General features: G+C 46.7%; 2 protein-coding genes and 1 pseudogene across 11 annotated transcripts in view; 2 read left to right on the forward strand and 1 right to left on the reverse strand.

The window, feature by feature from the left end:
- The window catches only part of Sfi1 (SFI1 centrin binding protein), a 60,370-nt gene extending 44,755 nt beyond the window's left edge, over window positions 1-15,615 (reverse strand). For 4 of the 9 annotated variants that reach the window (XM_076547017.1, XM_076547016.1, XM_076547015.1 and 1 more), the window contains exons 1-5: window positions 15,355-15,494; window positions 11,686-11,806; window positions 9,843-10,016; window positions 7,093-7,164; window positions 1,627-1,737 (exon numbers count right to left, since the gene is read on the reverse strand). In XM_076547017.1, the coding sequence (XP_076403132.1) occupies window positions 1,627-1,737; window positions 7,093-7,164; window positions 9,843-10,016; window positions 11,686-11,708 (380 nt within the window). In that variant the 5' untranslated portion in view covers window positions 11,709-11,806; window positions 15,355-15,494. Of the gene's footprint in view, window positions 1-1,626; window positions 1,738-7,092; window positions 7,165-9,842; window positions 10,017-11,685; window positions 11,807-14,916; window positions 14,939-15,074; window positions 15,205-15,354 lie in introns of those variants that run through there. The other 5 variants (XM_015991571.3, XM_076547018.1, XM_076547019.1 and 2 more) reach the window with 5 other exon arrangements.
- Window positions 15,616-21,068: 5,453 nt separating this feature from the next.
- On the forward strand, window positions 21,069-21,369 carry LOC121832569 (translation machinery-associated protein 7 pseudogene; annotated as a pseudogene).
- Window positions 21,370-23,555: 2,186 nt separating this feature from the next.
- The window catches only part of Eif4enif1 (eukaryotic translation initiation factor 4E nuclear import factor 1), a 41,835-nt gene continuing 40,621 nt past the window's right edge, over window positions 23,556-24,769 (forward strand). Inside the window, exons 1-2 of one of the 2 annotated variants that reach the window (XM_006972909.3) lie at window positions 23,556-23,782; window positions 24,417-24,540. In XM_006972909.3, coding sequence (XP_006972971.1) covers window positions 24,445-24,540 — 96 coding nt within the window. In that variant the 5' untranslated portion in view covers window positions 23,556-23,782; window positions 24,417-24,444. Of the gene's footprint in view, window positions 24,181-24,416; window positions 24,541-24,769 lie in introns of both variants that reach the window. The other variant, XM_042285746.2, reaches the window with a different exon arrangement.

Raw genomic sequence — 24,769 nt, forward strand, 5'->3', positions numbered from 1 at the left:
GTTTGGAAAGAGGTTGCTACCTAGGATTGGCACAGGCAAATCCTATGGGAAGTAATGGGCTGTTCTGACCCTTGATAGTAGAACCACCCAAAAATAATGGCTAGAGAGAGCACTCCAAGTTTAAGAACACTGGTTGCTTTCTAGAGGACCTTTGTTTGGTTCCCAGCACCAACATGGCAGGCAGCTCCCAAACATCTGTCACTCCAGTTCCAGGGGCCAACACCCTCTTCTGGCTTCTGCAGGCATTTCATACACACGGTGTGCAGACATACACGCAGGTGAAGCCCCCACACACATAAAATAACAAAATGCCACCCTCCTTCCTCTCCATAGCACAACGTGTCCTTTTCCACTGTGTTCCAGAGGGTAAGTTTTGAGATCTTATCTCAAAAACAAAACAAACCGACAAAGAATTTTACTATTGGATTTACTGTATGGAGGGGGTATGGGTCACAGCGAAAGTGTGGCAGTCAGAGGACAATGGGCAGGAAGGAGCTGGCTCTCTCTCGTGGGTTCTGAGGAGCCAACTCGGGTTACCAGATGACAGCAAGTGCCTTTATCTGCTAAGTTATAGCACCTGCCCTAAAGATGGGCATTTGGCTGGGCAGTGGTGGCGCACGCCTTTAATCCTAGCACTCGGGAGGCCGAGCCAGGCGGATCTCTGTGAGTTCGAGGCCAGCCTGGGCTAACAAGCGAGTTCCAGGAAAGGCGCAAAGCTACACAGAGAAACCCTGTCTCGGAAAACCAAAAAAAAAAAAAAAAGATGGGCATTTGGTGTAATTTTTAACTTTTCCCTCCATTACTCATTGCAATGTGAATGGCAAAGATTGAAAGATTCTTCTTTCTTCCCTTTTTGGTTTTTTTTTTTTTTTTGTAAAGATTTATTTTTTTATTATGTATACAGCGTGTATGACAGCAGTCCAGAAGAGGGCACCAGATCTCATTACAGATGGTTGTGAGCCACCATGTGGTTGCTGGGAATTGAACTCAGGACCTCTGGAAGAGCAGTCAGTGCTTTTAACCTCTGAGCCATCTCTCCAGCCCCCCTTTTTGGTTTTTTAATTGTGTTTGGTGCTAGGGATTAATCCACTCAGCTACCTGACCCAGCCTCTCTATTTTCCGAATTTTCTTTTCGGTAAGACACACCCTTTCTTGATCATAATTAGTATGCTGGGACTAATTTTTTTTTTTCCAAGACAAGGTTTCTTTGTGTATCCTTAGCTGTCCTAGAACTAGCTCTGTAGACCAGGCTGGCCTTGAACTCACAAAGATCCTCCTGCCTCTGCCTTCAGAGTGTTGAGATTAAAGGTGTCTGCCACCATCACCTGGTTTAGGACTAATTATTTAAAAAAACAAACCTCTCAGATTTAGAAATACATGGAAGTGAGTGAACTTCACAAGTCTCCAGCATGGCCAACTTAACCACTGACTCAAAAGAACACACACATGTGTGAATGGACATGGACATAACCGCACATGAGTATGGATTTACTTATTCCCAAAAAGATTTCTAAAATCTAGAAAGCAATCCAAAACATTGCTCCTTTGGAACAGAAACAAGACATTGAGTAATTGTTTGATCGAGTGTAAAATCTCTATTTCAACAAGCGTAAAGTAATGAGACACCTGTAGTGACAGTCAGCTCGAACACAGAGTTTCCACTCTCTCTGGGAGACCCACCATTCTTCCTTCCATTCTCCAAAGACCTTCTGGAGTATTCTCTGCTCATGGAAAAACCTGGGGAGAAGGGAGAACATCGGAAAGCTGGATGTGAGGAGTCTGGCAGTCAGCTTCACAGTGCCATTACCGTCTCAGTTAAAACACCTTATAATCTTATAATGGGCACACTGACTGTCTGATTACAAGTTCAGTGCTACATGCACTAGGAACACGACAATCAGTTTCGCCAGGGATTTCGACAGTTACAGAGACAAGAGAAAGTGGAAATCCTCACATGCTATGAGGGAATCAAAAACGATAGTTTTTGGCGGTGAGATGACACACTAGATAAAGCCGCAGGCTGCCTGAGGACTTGTGCTTGATCTCAGGACCATGAAAAGGTTGAAAGAGAAGCAGCTCTGTAAAGTGGTCCTCAGACCTCCATACACACGTCACGGCATGTGCACACCCCACACATCACACACAAACCTAAGAGGAAGAATTGAAAACTATTAACAACTGTCAGCATTTTTCAATTCTTTTTAGATTAAATAAGAAACTTTTTATTCCCTCTTAGCTGTGTGTAAGGAAAGGTGTGCAGTGCAGGTTCCCGAGACTGAGCAAGTCCTGAGGCTTGACAGCAAGCACTGTTTTTGGTTTTGGTTTTTGAGACAGCGTCTCTACATAGCCCTGGCTGTCCTGGGTCTCACTATGTAGACCAGGCTGGCCTCAAACTCACAGATTGAAGCACCTTTGTGGTGATATATTGTGTACCCTAATACGTAGTCAGAAGACTGGACATAGCCAGGGCTATCTGAAAGAGAAGGGAGACTAGCTGGGGCTAGAGAGTAAGAAAGCAGAGTGGGAAGGAACAGCAAGGGTTACAGGGAGGATGAACAGCTGGGGGGGGGGGGCTGGGAGACTGTGGGTGGGAAGGGCTAGGAGACTGTGGGGAAGGGTTAGGAGACTGGGGGAGGGCTAGGAGACTGGGGAGGGGGTGGGAAGGGCTAGGAGACTGGGGAGGGGGTGGGAAGGGCTAGGAGACTGGGGAGGGGGTGGGAAGGGTTAGGAGACTGGGGGAGGGCTAGGAGACTGGGGGAGGGCTAGGAGACTGGGGGAGGGCTAGGAGACTGTGGGGAGGGCTAGGAGACTGGGGGAGGGCTAGGAGACTGGGGGAGGGCTAGGAGACTGGGGGAGGGCTAGGAGACTGGGGGAGGGCTAGGAGACTGTGGGGAGGGCTAGGAGACTGGGGGAGGGCTAGGAGACTGGGGGAGGGCTAGGAGACTGGGGGAGGGCTAGGAGACTGGGGGAGGGCTAGGAGACTGGGGGAGGGCTAGGAGACTGGGGGAGGGCTAGGAGACTGGGGGGGGGCTAGAAGACTGGGGGAGGGCTAGGAGACTGTGGGGAGGGCTAGGAGACTGGGGGGAAGGGCTAGGAGACTGGAGGGGAGGGCTAGGAGACTGGGGGGAAGGGCTAGGAGACTGGAGGGGAGGGCTAGGAGACTGGGAGAGGGCTGAGACGGGGGGGGGGGGCTAGGAGACTGGGGGAGGGCTAGGAGACTGGGGGAGGGCTAGGAGACTGGGGGGGGAAGGGCTAGGAGACTGGGGGAGGGCTAGGAGACTGTGGGGAGGGCTAGGAGACTGGGGGGGGAAGGGCTAGGAGACTGGGGGAGGGCTAGGAGACTGGGGGAGGGCTAGAAGACTGGGGGGGAAGGGCTAGGAGACTGGGGGAGGGCTAGGAGACTGTGGGGAGGGCTAGGAGACTGGAGGGGAGGGCTAGGAGACTGGAGGGGAGGGCTAGGAGACTGGGGGGGGAAGGGCTAGGAGACTGGGGGAGGGCTAGGAGACTGTGGGGAGGGCTAGGAGACTGGGGGAGGGCTAGAAGACCGTGGGGGGGAAGGGCTAGGAGACTGGGGGGAGGGCTAGGAGACTGTGGGAGGGCTAGGAGACTGTGGGAGGGCTAGGAGACTGGGGAGGGGGCGTTGAGATATATAACAAGTACTTATGAGAAGGGACTGAGGGAGTCTGCAGGTTAGCATGGACCTTAATACGCTGATAGGTGCCACAGGTAAATGTTAATTAGAGGTCCCTTTTGGCAGGCTGAATGGCTTCACGAGTTCCTGAGGAATGCTGGTTTTTATCTAACCACCAGAAATCCTCCTATAGTCCAGGTTGAGCTCACTTTTGGATATCTGGACTGCCTACTGCAGTTTCCTTTGGACATGAGAAGGCCAACCTAGGAACTTAAAACAGGAAGATGGAGGCAGACATGGAAGGAGAGGCCAAGGAGGAATACTGCTTACGAGCTTGCTTCTTCTGGCTTGCTCAGTTACCTTTCCTATAGAGCCCAGGCCTACCTGCCTAGGCATGGCAACAGCCGGTGTGCTTGGCCCTCCTCTATTAGTTAGCAATTAGGAAAATGTCCCACAGAGATGCTCACAAGTCAATCCGATGGAGGCAATTCTTCAAGTAAGTTTCCTATTCCTAGGTGGCTCTAGTTTCATCAGGATGATAATCAAAAACTAACCAGGGGCTGGAGAGTTGGTTCAGCAGTTAAAAGCATGTGGTAGTTTGAATGTGACTGGCCCCCACAATCTCACAGGGAGTGGCACTACTAGGAGGTGTGGCTTTGTTGGAGTGGGCATGGCCTTGTTAGAGGAACTGCATCTCTGTGGGGTGGGCTTTGAGATTTCCTATGCTCCAGTGTCTCAGTCGACTGCCTGTTGCCTGCAAGATGTAGGACTCTGAGCTACTCCTCCAGCACCACATCTGCCTGCATGTCATGATGCTCCCTGGCATGATGATAACAGACTGAACCTCTGAAACTGTAAGTGAGCCACCCCAGTTAAATATTTTCTTTATAAGAATTGCCATGGTTGGCTGGGCGGTGGTGGTGCACGCCTTTAATCCCAGCACTCGGGAGGTAGAGGCAGGCGGATCTCTGTGAGTTCGAGGCCAGCCTGGGCTACCAAGTGAGTTCCAGGAAAGGCGCAAAGCTACACAGAGAAACCCTGTCTCGAGAAACCAAAACAAAACAAAACAAAACAAAAAAGAATTGCCATGGTCATGCTGTCTCTTCACAGCACTTGCTGCTGTTGCAGAGAACCCAGGTTTGATTCCCAGAACCCACATGGTGGCTTATAACCATCCACAATTCTAGTTCCAGGAGATGTGATGTCCTCTTCTAAACTTCAAGGATACCAGGCATCCACTTGGTGCACATACATGCAGACAAAACACTCATACACATTAAAGCAGTATTAGAAAAATCTAAAAAAAAAAAACTAGCCAGCACAGAAGCTGACTGGAGACTTCTCACCAAGGTCCCCGGTCTTTCCCCCAGAAGCCTCTGACTTCGAATCCGCTGCCGCCTGCCCTCCACCCACCCAAACTAAAAACTTCTGAATGCAGTTTTGTTTTGCTTTTTGACAAAAGGTTTCTCTGTGCAGCCCTGGCTGTCCTGGAACTCTCTCTGTAGGCTGAGCTGGCCTCGAACTCACAAAGATCTGCCTGCTTCCCCCACCCCCAACACCACCACCACCACCACCACACCCCCAGTGCTGAGATTAAAGTCCTGTGCCATCACACCTGGCTTTGTTTTGTGTTCTAAGAACATTCACAAAAATAAGGAGGACCTCATGAGAATTAAAATATATGACCTCTTTCTAGAAATGAAAAATAAATCAGTAAGATACAAGAACGAAGGGTCAGCTGGCCTGAAGGACCACAGTAGATGCTCCTGCCGCTGTTTTCCTTTGAACAGAGATTCAAAGTATGTCTTCCTGACTGGCCTGGGAATCAGATCTTCTGTTGTGGAATATTAGTTGAAGATACGTTACATTTGTTTATGCTGTGGAATATTTGTTTAATGATGCAAAAATGTGTTGCATTCTTTTATGCTGCATTTGTTTAACTCTGTGAAGCTGTGTTATACTTTGCCTGTCTAAAACACCTGATTGGGCTAATAAAGAGCTGAACGGCCAATAGCGAGGCAGGAGAAAAATAGGTGAGGCTGCCAGGGAGAAAGAATAAATAGAAGGAAAAGAGAATAAAGAGCAAGGAACAAGAAAAGGAAAAGGAAAGAGAACACCAGGGGCCAGCCACCTAGCAACACAGCCAGCCACGGAGTAAGAAGGAAAGAAAGGTATACAGAATAAAGAAAGGTTGGGGCTGGAGAGATGGCTCAGAGGTTAAGAGCACTGGCTGCTCTTCCTGAGGACTGAGTTCAATTCCCAGCAACCATATGGTGGCTTACAACCATCTGTAATGAGATATGGTGCCCTCTTCTGGCGAGGGTATAAATAAATTAATTAATTAAAAAAGAAAAAAAAGTAAAAGCCCAGAGGCAAAAGGTAGACGGGATAATTTAGTTAAGAAAAGCTGGATAGAAACAAGTCAAGCTTAGGCTAGGCATTCATAAGGATAAGTCTCCGTGTATTTATTTGGCAGCTGAGTGGTGGGCCTCCAAAGAGCAAAGAGTGAAAAAACAAAACAAAAAAAAAAAAAAACAGCTACAATCTACCTGTCTCAGCCTCTTGAGGTGCTGGAATAAAGGCCTGTGCACCACACCGGGGGATTCTGGCTTTGCTTTTTACTGAAAGCAAATGACAATTGACCCAGAATGACATGATGTGATTTCTTCAAGCATCTACTGAGCAGAGACTGACAAAAGACTGGAAAAGAGTGAGGTAAGTTCCTGGGTGAGGCAGGAAGAGGACATCTCCACACCAAGTGCTACCAAGAAGTGGACTCTCAATACATTTTGACGGTTAGACCAGCATGATCTGGGGTGTCTGATATTTTACACTGGAGCAGAAAAGAACAAGATGAATCAAGGATGACGCCTAGCTTTTTAACCTGAGCACCCAGAAGGATGAATTGGTTCATGCTACCTGGGGGTAGGAGGGGGGCTACTTAGCAGGGAGGCTTGTTGGAGGTACCAAGAGTTCATTTTGAAGCCAAGCCTGGTGTCACAGCACTCAGGAGGCAGAGGCAGAGGCAGCTGGCCAGCCTGTTCTACAGAGCTAGTTCCATGACAGTTCCATGACCCTGTTTTGAAAAATCAAACCAAACCAAAACAAGAATAATAACAAAATGCTGGGCATAATGGTATACACCTTTATTCCCAGCACTCTGAGCTGGGGGCCAGCCTAGTCTACATAGTGAGTCCCACGACAGCTAGAAATACGAAGTGGGACCCTATCTTTAAAAAGAACATATATACATATATATGTGTGTATATATACATATACATATAGACAGATGATGATAATGTGTGAACATATATATACACACACACACATGCACAATGATAATGTTGATGAGGAAAGGGGAGAAGAGACATAATTGTATTTTAATTGAAATTTTTTAAATAAAATAAGTAACAGAAACAGAAGAAGCCCAACAACATCTCAGTGCTCTAAGCTAACAATACCTGGCTCTGGAGGGAGTTACTCTTCCAAAAGTCATTCGAATCCACAAGTACAAAAACTTTCTGGCCACACATCTGAAAGAAAAGGACACACACATTTGAAAATTCTACCTGGCTAACAGGAGTTTTCTGGAAAAGAGAGGGAACCTTTGAGGTGTCAAGTGGAGGGACCAGAGTCTGAATCAAAAGATGATGTCATAGCTAATGTTTCATCAAACAGAAATGGAGAAGACGGGTTTAGAAAACTAAAATCAACCTGGGCAGTGGTGGCTCACGCCTTTAATCCCAGCACTAGGAGGCAGAGGCAGGCAGATCTCTGTGAGCTCGAGGCCAGCCTGGTCTACACAGCGAGTTCCAGGACAGCCAGGGCTACACAGAGAAACCCTGTCTTGAAAAACACCACCAAAAAAAAAAAAAAAAACCAACAACAACAAACAAACAAACCCAAACCTACTATCAAGCAAATTGTTTTTAAACACTTTCTTTTTTACTTCAGGGTTTTTGTTTGTTTGTTTTTTATATGTAGCTCAGGCTGGCCTGGAACTCACAGAAATCCACCAATCTCTGCTTATCTGAGTGCTAGGATTAAAAGCATGTGTCACCATACCACTCAAGGTCTTCTTCTTTTTTTTTAATTTTACAAGTCCAGTAAACAAAATATATGAATAAGGAAAGTTTGGCCTCTATCAATTTCTAAAGTCATCTGCCCCTACCACCCATTGTGCGTGCGTGCGTGCGTGCGTGCGTGCGTGCGTGTGTGTGTGTGTGTGTGTGTGTGTGTGTGTAGGAACCCAAGGCCTCTTTCGGGTTAAGCGGGTACTCTACCATTAACTTGCAAACCCAGCCACTTTATAATTATCTTTTTAAAGACAGGCATTGCTATAATAAAATTCAGAGACTGTAAGTCTCAAAGCTTGCAAAAAGTTGAGTCCTACACAGTTTAACATGCACCAGGATTACCTGAAGGACTTTTTCTGTGCCCGACTGTGGTAGCTTAGAGCTAGCAATAGTAGAACTCAACACAAGGGCATATAAACATTATCTTTTTAAAATCTCATCAAAACTCTTCAACTGTGGACTAATAGCTATGGAGCCTCCATGGGACAGGACTAGGCCCTCTGCATAGGTGAGACAGTTGTGTAGCTTGACCTGCTTAAGGGGCCCCCTGGCAGTGGGATCAGGATCCATCCCTGGGGCATAGGCAGGCTTTTTGGAGCCCACTACCTATGGGGGACACCTTACACAGCCTTGGTGCAGGGGGAGGGGCGTGGACCTACCTCAACTGAATGTACCAGGCTCTGCTGGCTCCCCATGGCAGGCCTTGCCTTGGAGGAGGTGGGAATGGGGGATGGGTTGGGGAGGAAGGCTGAGGGGTGGGAGGACAGGGGAATCTGTGGTTGGTATATAAAATGAATAGAAAATTTCTTAATAATAAAATCCCATCAAATTGTTTTCTTTTTATTCTGTGGACAAAGAGAAGACTCACATTGGAGCACACACTCTGTTTTCCTTTGTCATCATTTTAGGAAACTTAGAAGGATAATTTTTGTTTGTTTGTTCGTTTTTTTCAAGACAGGGTTTCTCTATGTAACAACCCCGGCTATCCTGTAAATCACTCTGCAGACCAGGCTGGCCTCAAACTCAGAGACCCACCTGCCTCTGCCTCCCGAGTGCTGGGATTAAAGGCGTGTGCCACCACTGTCCCGAGAAGTATAATTTTTTTGACAGATGCCACTTGTAGCCCAGACTGGCTTTGAACCACCATGTTCTTGCTTTCTCCTGCCTGTGTCACCATCCAGACTCACCGTAAACAAGATAACACAGAACACCTTTCAGTATGAAGTATTTTGTCAGTGACAAGACAAGGACATCGGGTTTGAGGGGAACCATCCTCTCCTCATTTTTCTTCCTGTTTAAAATCCCCGGCAAAAATCCAGGTGTCTGACCTTTCCTGAACACTGAGCAAGGAGGGGTGGGGCACTCAGTGCCCTCTACTCCAACCCCTGTGCAGTGCTGTGCCACTGTAAGACATCAGCGCACAGGATGTCTGCCATTCCCTGTGGCTGTGCTGAAAGCAGGAACCTAGCACAGTGCCTGATACACATACACATGCGCTCATTCTTCTTGTCAGTCTCTGGGCTCAGCCTGAAACCCTCTTCTTCCTACCTTTTGTCTAGCTTAGTCTTACATGATCCTTCAGGACTCAGCTAATTGTATACGTCACAACTGGAAACCATAAATGAACAGTGGATGATGCAGACTATCTACAGTTTCCTAAATAGTCTTCTTTTTCTTTTTCTTTTTTCTTTTTTTTTTTTTTTTGGTTTTTCGAGACAGGGTTTCTCTGTGTAGCTTTATGCCTTTCCTGGAACTCACTTTGTAGCCCAGGCTGGCCTCGAACTCACAGAGATCAGCCTCCCTCTGCCTCCCGAATGCTGGGATTAAAGGCATGCGCCACCACTGCCCAGCCAATAGTCTTCTTTTTTTTTTTTCCCCCAAGACAAAGTCTCATGCTATGTAACCCTGGTTGGCCTGGAGCTCTCTAAGTAGAATGGGTTACTCTCAAAACTCACAGAAACCTGTCTGCCTCTGCTTCCTGAGGGCTCGGATTAAAGACAAGCACCATCAGCCCTGGCCCTAAATATTCTTTTGATGTGAATATTCCATTCAGAAGAGTTCTCCAACTTAACTGACATAGGAAAAATAAGAATCATTCCTTCAGTTTGGGCAGAAAAACAAATGAAAAGTCTCACCTGCTTCGCAGTTCTCTTAGTCGGTGTCGAGCCCAATTTTGTGAGGTATGATGATAGTATAAAGAATGACAGCTTCTAGGTAACTCCCTCTGGGTCCCAGAGAAGGCAGAAGACTTTTTGAAGGGCAGTGCTTTTGGAGAACAAGGTTTCTTAGCCACACCATCCTTAAAAGACCTTAAATTTGGGCAGAAAGGAAAGAAAGAACTCTTCATACACTATAAATATATTTTAACACTCAACAAAGCTATTGTTACAGTCATGGAGACTGGGGCTGACTATGCCCGAAGAGAAAGCAGCCTGACCTAACAGAAATCCAGCAACCAGCACTGCTGGGCCAGCACTAGGTGAAAACGCAGAGCAACAGTGAGGTCATTAGGCCTAGCATGTTCTTTAGTTTTTATTGTTTTAAAGGAAATCATTCACAAACTAGAAACAAGTTCCTAAGTATAAACTACAATTGAGGGGCTGGGATTTTGGCTCAGAGATAAACTTCACAAAGTCTCAGGTTCTGTCTCTAGTACTTCAAAAGAAACTAAGATAATAATTAAATCTTAAGGAAGAGGCTAGAGAGATGGCTTGGGGGTTCAGGGCACTGCTGTTCTTTCAGAGGACCTGGGTTAGGCTCCCAGCATCCACACGGTGGCTCAAAACCATTTGTAACTCCAGTTCCAGGGGACTTGACATCTCTGCCCTCCAACAGCACCAGGCATGTACTGGTGCAGAGACATACATGCAGACAAAACACTCAGCCACATAAAAATAAACTTTTTAGCAAAGCAGTGGTGGTGCACGCTTTTAATCCCAGTACTCACTAGACAAAGGCAGTAGACAGGTGAATCTATGGGTTCAAGGCCAGCCTGGTCTACACAGTGAGTTCCAGGACAGCCAGGGCTACACGGAGACATGGTGTCTAAATAAATAAATAGATAAATGCATAAATGCATAAATAAATGAATGAATGAATGAATGAATGTTTGTAATACAGTTTTTTTAATTTTTAGGGAACTGGATTGATAGGTCAATGGTTAAACGAGCTTGCTGCTCTCATGAGGACCAGACTTCAGGTCCCAGCACCCAAATCCAGTGGCTCACACACCCCTGCAATTCTAATTCCAAGGGATCCAACGCCCTTGGAACTCTGCAGGCACTGCACCTCTGCTACTTAAACAAGAAAATAAGCAAATCTTTTCGTAGTTTTTTTGAGACAGGGTCTCATATGGCCCAGACTGGCCTTGAACTCCTGATGCTCCTGCTTCCACTTCCTAAGTGCTGGGATGACTGGCATGCACCACACACCTGGCTCCAAGTCTTTCAAAACAGCAATTAAAAATTGTTTTCAGGGGCTGGAGAGATGGCTCAGAGGTTAAGAGCACCGACTGCTCTTCCAGAGGTCCTGAGTTCAATTCCCAGCAACCACATGGTGGCTCACTACCATCTGTAATGAGATCTGGCGCCCTCCTCTGTATACATAATAAATAAATAAATCTTAAAAAAAAAAAATTGTTTTCAGATAACGTAACTCTGATACCAATATGAAACCTGACACTTTTACTTTTTATTTATCTATTTAGTTATTGTTTTTTCTAAACAGGTTTCTCTGTGCAGCCCTGGCTGCCCTGGAACTCACTCTAGACCAGGCTGGCCTCAAACTCAAGAGATCCACCTGCCTCTGCCTCCCAAGCACTGGGATTAAAGGCGTGTGCCACCACTGCCCCGCTGAAACAACATACTTTTAAACCAAACATTGTATTTCAGCATTAGCCAGGTGTGGTGGCACATGCACATGATCCAAGCAGTTGAACCGTAACTTCAGCTGTCAATTTTGCCCGATTCCATCACGTACCTGGAGTCAATCTTCTTCTCCATTCTCTGCTGAACAATTGGATGGAAATTCAACGAGTGGTTATATGTATTTCTGTGCCTGGATTACTGATGAACCACAGCCCTTCATCTTCCTCTTATAACTGCAGAAAAGGGACAGAAGAGAATAAATTGCTTGTACACTCCCAGGGGTCCCACTTCTAAACAGCTGCCTGCCTGCTCTGAGGTCCCTGGCCCTCTGCTTCTTAATTCAATGCTAACTAAGCATGAACAACCTCTTACTGTCCTGGTCAGGGTTTCTAGTGCTGTGATGAAACACCATGGCCAAAGCAACTTGAGGAGGAAAGGAAAGGGTTTCTTTGGCTTACACTTCCACATCACTGCTCATCATCAAAGGAAGTCAGGACAGAAACTCAAACAGGGCAGGAACCTGGAGGCAGGAGCTGATGCAGAGACCATGGAGGAATGCTGCTTACTGGCTTGCTCATCACGGCTTTCTTATAGAACCCAGGACCACCAGCCCAGGGATGACTCCACCCACAATAGATTAGGATTCCCTGATCAGTATCTAATTGCCCTACAGTTGGGCAGTGGTGGCACAAGCCTTTAATCCCAGCACTCAGGAGGCAGAGGCAGGTGGACCTGTTGTGAGCTGAAGATCGACCTAGTTTACAATGTGAGTTCCAGGACAGCCAGGGATGTTACACAGAGAAACCCTGTCTCAAAATAAATAAATAAATAAATAAATAAATAAGAAATGCCCTATAAATGGACCTTATGGTGGCATTTTCTCAACTGAAGTTCCTTCCTTTCAGATAGCTCTAGCTTGTGTCAAGTTGACACAGAAGTAGCCAAAGCACTTACCTTATTCTAATTTGTATTTTTTTAAAGATTTATTTATTGTGTATTATGTATACAGTGTTCTGCCCACATGCCAGATCTTATTACAGATGGTTGTGAGCCACCATGTGGTTGCTGGGAGTTGAACTCAGGACCTCTGGAAGAGCAGCCAGTGATCTTAACTGCTGAGCCATCTCTCCAGCCCATCTAATTTGTATTATTAAAAAGTTACTTCTGGGGGCTGGAAAGATGGCTCAGCAGTTAAGAGCACTGGCTGCTCTTCCAGAGGTCCTGAGTTAGATCACAGCAACACAAGGTGGATCACAACCATCTACATTGGGATCTGGTGCCCTCTTCTGGCATAAAGGCATACAGGCACATAAGAGCACTCATATACATAAAATAAATAAATGAAACAAATTATAGTCTATTTTTCTCTATTATGTGTTGGGTTTTTTTTAGACTTATTATGTATACAGTATTCTGCCTGCATGTGTCCATGCAAGCCAGAAGAGGGCACCAGATCTCATTACAGATGGTTGTGAGCCACCATGTGGTTGCTGGGAATTGAACTCAGGACTCCTGGAAGAGTAGTCAGTGCTCTTAACTGCTGAGCCATCTCTCCAGTCCCAATAAATAAAATCTTAAAAAAAAAGAAAAAAGAAAGAAAGAAAAAGAAAAGTTACTCCTGAGCCAGGCTGTGGTGGCACATGCCTTTTAATCCTAGCACTCGGGAGGCAGAGGCAGGTGGATCTCTGCAAGTTTGAGGCTAGCCTGGTCTACAGAGCAAGTTCCAGGACAGCAGGGCCACACAGAGAAACCCTGTCTCAAAAAAACAAAACAAAAAAGTAAAAATACTGCAACTTGATCTTGAACTTCAACTAAGGAATTTCAGGCCTTGTCTGTTGGCCTGTGGTAGTGTGACTGCTCCCACAGTGAGACTACATGTGTGTCAGAAGCAAGGCCACCACAAACAAGGTCATGTGATGCAAGCAATACAGACGAGGATTGCCCCAAACACCTGAGATACATGACATTTTATTTTTTAGTTCATTTTGGTCACATGTTTAGAAGCCTTTACTGTTGTAAGGAGTCATGACCCACAGTCTAAAAAGCTGAGATCAGGGCTGGAGAGAGAGCTCAGCAGTTAAGAACACATGATACTCCTGCTGAGGACTTGGGTTGATTCCTAGCACCCACAGTGGATGGCTTACAACTACTTGTAACTCCAGTTCCCAGGGATCCAACGCCCCTGGCCTCAAGGGCCCCTGTACAAACATGCACATGTACCTCCACAGACACATAACTAAAAAGATAGTGAATCTTTGCGGTGGGAGGCTAGGGAGGAGCTTAGGGGCTGGACTGATGGCTCAGCTGTTGAGAGCACTGACTGCTTTTCTGGAGTACCCAGATTAAATTCCCAACACTCAATGGTGACTCACAACCACCTGTACCTCCAGTTCTGGGGGATCTGACAATCTCTTCTGACCTCCCCATTTTGGCTTCTGAGGGTAACAGGCATGTACAAGGTACAGGCACTCATGTAGGCAAAAGTCACACACATAAATCTTATTTTATTATTTTTAATAGTCATGAATCGGAGGTCAGCCTGGGTTATCAGGCTAGTGTGAACAACTTTGTGTTACAGACATACTAGAAATGGAGTCCAAAGCCTCCAGGACACCGGACAAGCAATCTACCTCTAAGATGGAAGTACAGGTGTCTTGTGAGCCACCAGATGGGAATCAACTGGGGTCACCTGGACGAGCAGTAAGAGTTCTTGTTGTTTTTGTTTTTGTTTTTGTTTTTTTGTTTTTTGAGACAGGGTCTCTTCATAGCTTTGGAGCCTGTCCTGGATCTCGCTTTGTAGACCAGGCTGGCCTCGAACTCACAGAGATCCACCTGCCTCTGCCTCCTGAGTGCTGGGATCAAAGGTGTGTGCCACCACCTGGCTGCAGTAAGAGTTCTTAATAAGTGTTGAACCATTTCTCTGGCACCTTTAATGTATAACCTTTCATTTTAAAGAATATAATTTAAAAACCATGATAATGTGAAATACACAAATGTAGCTACAGTATTGTACAACTTTTAAAAAATAAAAGATTCTATATTAAAGAAAAAGAAGACATTTATATATCAAGCCCCTGAGTAAGTTTCAACTACTGCTTCCAGGAAGCCTTCCCATCAAGTCTTTTCTCAACACTTGGTAATTACCACACAATCTAAGGCACACGGACTACAATGAAGATGACATTTACAGCGCAGGTTCCATGCTTTCCCCAAAGCACTTTCCATGAACGACCCACTTTAACACAGCCACCTCAGCAGGCACTTATAATCACTTTCAGGTGGTGCTCAAGGTCATCGGCTAACAGGGGACAGAAGTGGCACTGGCGTCCAAGCCTCAGCACACCTCCAGAAGAGGATCCGTGGTAAAAATGCAATGTGGATTCAGCTCTCGGCTAGGTCACTCGAGAGCGGCGTACACAATGAGCTCCTCGCCCAGGCACACCCCTGAATCGAATCTCGATCGGAGCAGGCTAATAAGCTTCGCGCGGGCAGGAGCATCACCTTAAAGAGCTCTCCATCAGCGGGAGGAGGACGCAGAGGCCCTGCAAAGACAGCGCGAGAGGAGCCCGGGCAAGGAGGGCGGGCTCCGAACGACCTCACGCACGCTCTGCTCGCATTTCCACGCATGGACCAAAGCCTTGTGGGTAGGCAGCATCTCCTGCACTTGAACAGGAGGAAGAGCAGTCTCAGGGCCCAGCTTCTAGGCACCCGCCCTCTGCCCGCTTTGAAGCAGGGGGATTGAGCCATTCAAAGGCTGGGGTCGCTAGGCCTGGCCTCGTACCTGAGGGTGACGACTCCTCAGTGAACGCAGGGAAGAGGTTGCAGGAAAGACCAGCGGCCCCGGATTTCGCGCCCTGCGCCGGCGGCCCCGCCCCCGTGTCCAAGGCAACGCGGCCCGCGCCGGAAGCTGCTCTGTTGTGTTTAGTGCGCGCGCTCTCCCAGGGAATAGAGGCCTTTGGCTTGTCTCTGAGCTCAGCTTCCGACGGTTCTCTTGGCCGGAAGTTTGGGCGCTTCTTGGATGCGGGTCTCTAAGTAACGCCTCCTGCACGAAATGGCGTGTGACAGACAGGTGTCGGACATGGGCATGCTAGCACACGTAGGTAATCTCCGCATTAGATCGGCCAATTAGTGCTCTATCTTTGAAGACAAAGCTTTGAGAAAAGACTAAGAGATTTCATAATAAAAACAAGGAAGACTAACTATTGGTGGGTGGGTGAAGATTAGAACCAAGAGGCAGGAGACGTGACTCAGCGGTTAAGAGCACTTTTTGCCCATCCAGATTCCCAGCACCTATATGGTGGCTTTTAAAAGGCTGTGACTACAAATCGCACTCTTTTGACCTAGATGCAGGCAAAACACTCATACACAAAATAAGTATATTTTTTTTTAAATTAAACTCAATACTTTCTTGGTCCTTTTTACAAATGGTGATTTTGTAATTCAAAGTGTTTAAAACCATTTATTGGTGGCAACCATCTGTAAGAGGTTGAGGCAGGAGGATCACTGCAGTTTCAAAACAACCAGGCCTATTTAGTAAGATGCAGTACATACAGCCTTGGCTAGAGTGAGACTATATGAGTAGCAAGCAAATAAATAGTGTTGAAATACAGTGGGCTGAGCTGACAAGATAGCTCAGCAGGTAAACCACCTGTTACTAAGCCATAGAACCTGGGCCCAATCCCCAGGACCTCTACGGCAGAAGAGAACTCGCTGACAAGTCATCCTTTGACCTCCAGCCACAAGCTATGCCCGTGCACACACACAAGTCAATAAATAAAAGGTAACAGGAAAATAAATAAATCTGGCCTGGTGGTGCATGCCTGTACTCTTTAGCTACTCGGGAGGCTGAGGCAGGAAAAATTACCAATTTTAAAACCACTGTTGAAATTTGCAAAGACTTGCTCTCAAAAACAAAACAGCTGGGCCGGGTATGGCGGCACACACCTTTAATTCCAACACTGGAGAGGCAGCAGGTGAACATGAGTTCCAGGCTAGACTGGTCTACATAGAAAGTTCAAGGCAAGCTAAGACTACAAACCAAGACCTTGTTTCAAAAGTGCCCACAAAAGGGCTAGAGAGATGGCTCAGTAGTTAAGAGCACTGACTGCTCTTCCAAAGGATCCAGATCAATTCCCATCACTCATAATATGGCAGCTTTAACTTCCAGGGGTCCAGACACCACTGCACATTAAAAAAGAAAAAGAAAAAAACTCAACAAAATGAAGTTATGTTTTAGAGAAAACTAACCTTTTGGTGATAACTCACCTGAAGTTATAGCTTCAAGTATTGATAAGGTAATTTGATTAATTTTGTAGTCAAAATACTGGAACCATTTTTTAGTTTACTATAAATTAGTCTTACAAGTATTGTCACATAAATTATATAAATTTGATATATCCAGGATTAGAAATAGAAATGGGTACTTTTTTTTTTTTTTTTTTTTTTTTTTTGGTTTTTTGAGACAAGGTTTCTCTGTGTAGCTTTGTGCCTTTCCTGGAACTCTCTTTGGAGACCAGGCTGGCCTCGAACTCACAGAGATCCGCCTGCCTCTGCCTCCTGAGTGCTGGGATTAAAGGCGTGTGCCACCACCACCCGGCAGAAATGGGTACATTTTTTTAATACCTGGTTTTAATTATATGTATGTGTGCATGTGTCTGGTAAGGGAATGTTCATGTGAGTGCAGATGCCCTGGAAATCCAAGGCATTGGATACCCTGGAGCTGGAGTTATAGGTGGTTATGAGCTGCTCAAAGTGGGTGCAGGGAATCAAACCCGAGTCATCTGCAAGAGCAGTAAGTACTGAGCAATTTCTCCAGCCACTAAGTGTACTCTGGATTCGAGTTGATTTGCTGATGCTTTTTCCCATTGTGTGCATTCATCACCCTCAGCTTTGACAATTTGAGGAAAAGATAAGCAGTATTTCCATGTGAGTTACAGGAAAACCATCAGTCCTACCAGGAAGATGTAGCATATGTTACTTTCAATTGCTGTGATTAACACTGTGGGGAGACCAGACCTACCCAAGACTTTCTTAGAGGCCCTCATGAAAGGATAAAGAGAATTTAGTTTTGTGTCCTTGTCCAGGAACAGACTTGCAAGACCTGTCCGATGCCTCTTAGGAGTCAAGATTGTGGTTTCTGGGGACTCTTCTCCCCGTGGATTGTGGTTATCAGTCCTTAGACAGTTGTCAGAGGTATCCCATGTTCGCTTTGCCAACATGTGTTACTTAGCTCACTGCTGACCTTGGCCGTTCCTCCCCAACCACCACAAATATGGCACCACTGCCCAGCTGGTGCCAGTCTTTTGAAACCTCAAACCTAGCCCCAGTGACAGACCTCCTTCAACAAGGCCACACCTCCTAATCCTTCCCAACCAGTTCCACCAACAGGGGATGAGCCTGTGGTGGCCATTCTCATTGAAACCACCACATATAATAATAACTAGTATAGGCTTCTTGGTGTCTAGCACTTCATGAAGCATTTCTCTTCTATAAAACCAAAAGTGTAACTAGGCCGAGGGGTGAATATCTTTAATCTCAGGACTCAGGAGGCAGAGACAGGTGAATCTTTGTGAGTTCAAGGCCAGCCAGGACAACCAGGGTTACATAATAGAAAAACCCTGTCTCAGAAAGTCAAAAAATAAAAAGCAACAAAGAAAAAAGGCTTAGCTAGTGCCTTGCTTTTTCATAGAAGAGAGTTTATAGGTGCCCTTCCTTAGTAAAGTTTTACCTTTAACCCTAAATTGTAATTGTCTTCTTTCTCACAAACTAAAACAAAGCTTTTAAGAATGAAGAGAGGCAGGCGGTGGTGGCACAGCACACACCTTTAATCCCAGCACTTGGGAGGCAGAGGCAGGCGGATCTTTGTGAGGCCAGCTTGGTCTATAGATCTAGTTCAAAGACAGCCAGAGTTACAAAGAAAAGCCCTGTCTTGAAAAACCAAAAACCAAAACAAAACAAAAAACAAACAAAAAACCCAACAATAACAACAACAACAACAAAATGAAGAGAGGTGAGGCCACAGTTCTATAATCTATTAAATAAGACTTAGTAAAGAGTAGTCCCAAACTAGGATAGACAAGAGATTTTAGGAAATTAGTTCCAGGCACGAATCATGTTAGCAACAATTCCTTAAGCACTGACATACATGGCTTCTGGCACTTTTTAACACCAACAAGTTGACATTTCTCCCATATAAACAAGTCAATTCTTGTCCTCTTGAACACAGTACCATTTTTGTGATTCCTTTATAAGAAACAGAATGTGGGATATAGCAAAAGTAACAATGCCTTCAGGACCAGGTTAGAAAAAGAACGGAGGGCTGGCATGTGTGGCTCCTGATAGAGCCCCTTCCTAGTGTATGCAAGCTCCTGGGTTCACGTCTCAGCATGGAAAAAAACAAAACAAAAACCACACTGCAAATATCTAGACATGTATCCTTGAAATCTGAAGCTCAGGCCATATTAAGAGGCTATGTATAGGGAGGTAGAGAGATGGCTCAGCAGTTAAGAACACTTGTTCTTCCAGAGGAGCCAAGTTCAGTTCCTAGTACCCACATGGTTGCTCAAAACCATCTGCAACTCCTGTTCCAGGGGATCTGATACCTTCCTCTGACCTCTGAGGGTACCACACATACATAATAAAGAGGTCGTGTAGGGGTGGGAGAGATGGCTTGGCAGTTCTTGCAGAGGACTGGGATGCAGCTCCCAGCACCCACGCTGACTCCATCTCTAACCTCCAGTTCCAGATGAGTCACCTTCTAAGCTTTGAGGGCACCAGGCATGTACATACATATACAAAAGACACTCAAATATACATATAAAATAAAAATCTTTTAAAAAATAAAAAGGGTGGGGCTGGAGATGGCTCAGAGGTTAAGAGCACCAGCTGCTCTTCCAGAGGACCTGAGTTCAATTCCCAGCAACCATGTGGTAGTTCAAAACCATCTATAATGAGATCTGGTGCCCTCTTCTGGCCTGCAAGCATGCATGCAGGACACTGTATACATAATAAATAAATAAATCTAATAAATAATAACAAAATATATATAAAAAGGACATGTGTGTTTCAAAGCTCCAGTAGCCCCAGCTGACAGCACTTTCAATTCCCAAGCACGTGAATAAAGGATCCTTTAAGGGGTCTGAGCTCCTGGCCTTTAAGCCACCATCAGGTGATGTTGAATGAGTCAGAACAGCTGGTGGTACCCCTCCAGTTTATAAAGTTGGGAGCCAAATACTGGCTTAATCCTCTGGTTTTGAGTATGGTTTTTTTTGTTATTGTTTTGGTTTTTAGGTGGTTGCTAGGGAATCAAACTGAGGGCCTTGGATATATTAAGTTTGTACTCTGCCACTGAGCTACATCCTCAGTCCCTAATTTTTCTTTGATTATTTTCATGTTTTTTTAAAGGTTTATTTAATGTGTATTAGTGGCTTACCTGTATGTATGAAGTGCACTACATGCATGCCTAGTGTCTTCAGAGGCCAGAAGGTGTCTGTCCTCGAACTGGAGTTACAAGTAGAGTGAAATAATCCAAGTGCTTGGAATCAAACTTGGATCCTCAGCAAGAGCAGCCTATGCTCTAAACTGCTGGGCCATTTCTCCAGGCTCTGCCTTTTATTATTTATTTATTTATTTTTTAAAGATTTATTTATTTCGTATACAGTGTTCTGTCTGCACATATCCCTGCAGGCCAGAAGAGGGCACCAGATCTCATTACAGATGGTTGAGAGCCACCATGTGGTTGCTGGGAATTGAACTCAGGACCTTTAGAACAAGCAGTGCTCTTAACCTCTGAGCCATTTCTCCAGCCCCTGCCTTTTATTTTTTAGACAGGGTCTCACTCTGTAGCCCTGGCTGGCCTAGAACTCACTATGTAGAGACCATGCTATCCTGGAGGTCACAGGTAGACATCTCCTGAATGTTGCAATTACAGGCTTGTGCCACCATGTGGCACCCAGCTCATTTTAATGTTATGTCTAATTACTTCTACAAGACAGAGAAGTACAAACTTTGATTCTTTTCTGACAGATGAGACTGATGTTCAGGGTGGTGAAATTCACTCAGATTTCACTAAGTGACACTTGGTAGCTTTGAGAAAATAATTTATTGGGCTAGGAATGTTGCTCAGTTTTCAAGAGTACCTTCCTAGCACCGATTAAGACCTGAGCTTGACTCCAAATACTGAACAACTCAGGTAGAGTCCTGGTACCTAGCATGCCTGAGCTCTGGGTCTTTAACTCAGCACCTGGGTGTAGGTGCCTTCTGTACTCCATAATGAGTTATTCCTATTTTCTCTCAGCTTTAAGAATCCAGACCCCGCTGGGCGGTGGTGACACATACCTTTAATCCCAGCACTTGGGAGGCAGAGCCAGGCAGATCTCTGTGAGTTCAAGGCCAGCCTGTTCTACAGAGCGATATCCAGGACAATACTACACAGAAAAACCCTGAACTCTGTCTTGAAAAAAAAAAAAAAAGAATCTAGATCCCGCTGGTGAAAGGGGTCTCTGTAGGTACCATGTTGGGCTGTGAAGGTGGCAAAAAGAAGCCCCCGAAACAGCACAAAGAGATGGACGAGGAAGATAAGGCTTTCAAGCAGAAACAAAAAGAGAAGAAACTCAAGAAGCTAAAAGCCAAGGCCGTGGGGAAGGGATCCCTGGCCACAGGTGGAATTAAGAAATCTGGCAAAAAGTAAGCTGTTCCTCATATCTGAGATGATGGTGACCCTCTTCCATTCCTATTTAAACATCTGGATTCTCTGCCATAACATCTTTGCCACCTACAGCTAGAATGAAGTGTTATCCTGGAGCCTGTTAAACATTTGGATTCCTTACTATAATAACATCTTTGCCACCTATAGTTAGAATGAAGTGTTATCCTGGAGACTATTGTACATTTTAATAAACTGTTGCTAAAAGAGGGGGAAAAAACTAGCTGGGTGGTGGTGGCATAAGCCTTTAATCCCAGCACTCAGGATGCAGAGACAGGTGGATCTCTGTGATTGTGAGGCCAGCCTAGTCTACAGAGCGAGATCCAGGACAGGCACCAAAATAACACAGAGAAACCCTGTCTCAAAAAAAAAAAAAAAAAAATATCTAGATCCCAGCCAGGCGGTGGTGACACATACCTTTGATTCCAGCACTCCGGAGGTAGAGGCAGGGGATCAATGTGTGTTCTGTGAGGATTGCCAGGGCTCCACTAAGAAACCCTGTCTCGGGGAAAAAAAAAATAAAGAAAAGCAACCACTTTTCTTTTCTCACACTGTGTCTTTGCATAGACTTTATTAAATTTTTTTCAGCCGGGCACAGTGGCACACAGCTTTAATTCCCGAACTTGGAAGAGGCAGACAGATCTTTATTAAGTTATAGGCCAGCCTGGTCTACAGAGTTACAGGACAGTCAGGGCTGTTACAAAGAGAAACCCTAATCTCAAAAAAAAAAAAAAAAAAAAAAGTTTTTCAAAGAGTCTTTATGCAGATGATCTAAGGCTTTCCCCTCTGGTTGCCAAATTTAATCTTTATTACTTTTACCGTCTGGCAATCCAAGCTAAAGATAAATACATTCCTAACTCTATACAGCCTACATTGCAGTGGAGATTCAGGCCTAAGTCCTCTCTCTTGTCTGCAGTTCTGGAGGTAAACACCTGTAATCCTAGCCCTTGGGAGGCCAGTAAGGGTTACATAGTGAAACCCTGTCACAAAAGATAGTTTGTGAGAAAGACTTTATTTAATAATTTCAAAGGGGGGAAATTACTTTTGTTGCCATGGCTCACAGAAAGAAAGCGAAGTAGTTTCCCAAGTAAAATAAATGATGTTCAAATGCTATGTTGCCCACCCTGGCTTTGAACTCCCGGTCCCAAGCTCCACAAAATTAAGATTACATGCACTGGCCACCATGCTCAGCCTCCATGTTCTTTAAAGAGAAAAAACTAAGTCTCCCTCCACGCCCAAGAAACATCTACTGTAGGCAGTCCCATCGTGCAGAAACAGCTCGGCATTCTCAAACAGACCAGGGTCACTCCCAGAGCCGCAGTTCTTGGATTATTTACTTATATGCGTATCTGTATCCTTGTCAGCTTGAGTTTCGGCACTCGGGCAAAGGCTAAGCGCCCGATACCGGCCATCTATTTTCATACTTAACTCTTCCCTTCCCACGCAGGGTAAAGCAAGATTCAGGTTGTTCACTGGAGATACAATTAATTTGTCAATTTTCTTCACGTAGTATCAAAAATAATTGCGGCAAACTTGCTTATTAACGCACCAGCCCTTATGGCTAATCCTCTTCTAGTAACTTTAGGAACAAGGGTTTTTTTTTGGGGGGGGGGTGGAGGGGAATCAGGGCGCTCAGAGCTTTACCCTAAATCACGCCAATGGTAAACACAAACACAACACCGCTAAGGTCTTCTAACTGGCTCCTGCTGCCCACGCTCCAGGTGTGACCCTGCCTGGTGACAGCCAGCGACCGGACGAAGCCCACCCACCCAGGCCACCCGGCTCGCGCCGGCGTGGCGCGGGTCCGGGACAGCGCGCTCCTGGCTCCGCCCTTCCCGACGCGTGGGAACGGGGCGCCCTTCCTTGAGCTGCCCACAGCGGCCGCCTGAGCGTTCGGGCGCAGGCTCCCGCAGCTCCCGTCGCGACCACTTCCCCTCGACCATCGTGCCTGGCTGGCTACAGCGCTCTCGCCGCCCGGCCCACGCGGAGCTCCAACCCGGCGCGCGCCGCCCAGTGCGGCTTTTCCGACAGGCACCGCCGCGGACACCCCAGGTCCTGCGCGCTGCGAGGGCGGTGCCTGGGCCCCGCGGTGCGCGACGGGGGTTATTAGGGGGAGGGGGCGGAGAGCTCCGCCGGAGGGCCGGGCCGCGGTTACGGCGGCTGAGGAGAGCCAGCCCGAGCGGATTGGGGGGGGGGAGGCGCAAGCACAGGCCGCGGGCAGCGGCGCCGGGCCTGGAGCGAGCGCGGGGCGGGGGAGGGACGCGGCGGCCAAAGCGCGGGGCCGCCCGGCGGCGGGCGCTCCGAACAAGGGGTACGGCAAGAGCAGGGCCCCGGCCTGCGGGCGAGGACGGCGCGCTGCCCCGGGAGCGCGGGCGGCGGGGCGCGCGCAGGGGGCGGCAGAGGCGCGAGGCGCGCGGGCGGCCGGCGGGCAGCAGGCGGGCCTGCGCCGGCTGGAGGCGGCCGGCCTGTGGACTGGGTCCCTGCTCCCTCCGGCCCGCCTCTCTCCGTGAGTATCGCCCCCGCCCTTCTTCCCCGAGGAGGCCTCCGGCCCGGGGCCTGCGCGAGGGGCCGGGGGTTGGTTTAAGGAGCGGAGTTTCCCCGAGGAGGAGGCCCGCACCGGACCTTCCCTCGCCGCGGACGCCCCTCACATGGCCACAGGTGTGGCCGGCCGAGAGCGGTGCGCCCGGGCCGGTGCCCCAGCCCCGTCCATTGGGGTAATAAGGGGCAGCTGGTGCCGTCCATTGACAAGTGACAGGCACTTTCCAGCAGTCTGACTTCCCGGATCGGCAGCCTAACCAGTCCTGCCCCTACTCGACTCCGGGAAACTTCACCAGCACCGCCTGGTCGCTTCTCGTGGGTGGCAGCGACTCTTTTGGTTTCTCTTTGTATTAAAGATAATTAAAGGTTGTACCCTGAGTTGGGCCCCTTCCACTTCTGCTTTCCTTGTGCTGTGGATACTCAGTACTTAAGGTGGTTCTTTTTCCAGTTTAGTTCTAGTTCATACCATAATTTTGGGGTGGATTTCTTTACACAACTATTTAGATTTTTTTCCCCCTCAAAGTTTCGTTTCATAAGCAGCTAAGGGTTCTGAATATTTATTGTTCCCCTTGACAATTTTGTGCTGAAATTTATCTTACCAGGTGCAAAAAAATTGTACACCAAGAAGCCATGGAGAAGAGAAGTGTGGATGAAACAGAAAATGGAGATGCTTTCTTTGACCTAAAGAAACTGCCCACCTCCAAATCCCCCCATCGCTATACAAAAGTAAGTTCTGTTACTGATGTAGTAGTAATGTGTAGCTATTTCATTGGAGTTGTTTAAAGTGGTAGTCTTGCCGTGACTCACTGGAGACTAAATAGTAAAGCATCAGTTTGGTCATTTTCTTGGAAGTGTGACTACTGGGTTTAAAATGTAGGTCTTAGGTGAAAGGCTGTTTTCTCAGACCCTGTATGAAATTTGTAGATAAGGATGTGTTTGCACTCAGATGTTCTGT

This window comes from Peromyscus maniculatus, chromosome 10, assembly GCF_049852395.1.
Source record: "Peromyscus maniculatus bairdii isolate BWxNUB_F1_BW_parent chromosome 10, HU_Pman_BW_mat_3.1, whole genome shotgun sequence".
Taxonomy (NCBI): domain Eukaryota; kingdom Metazoa; phylum Chordata; class Mammalia; order Rodentia; family Cricetidae; genus Peromyscus; species Peromyscus maniculatus.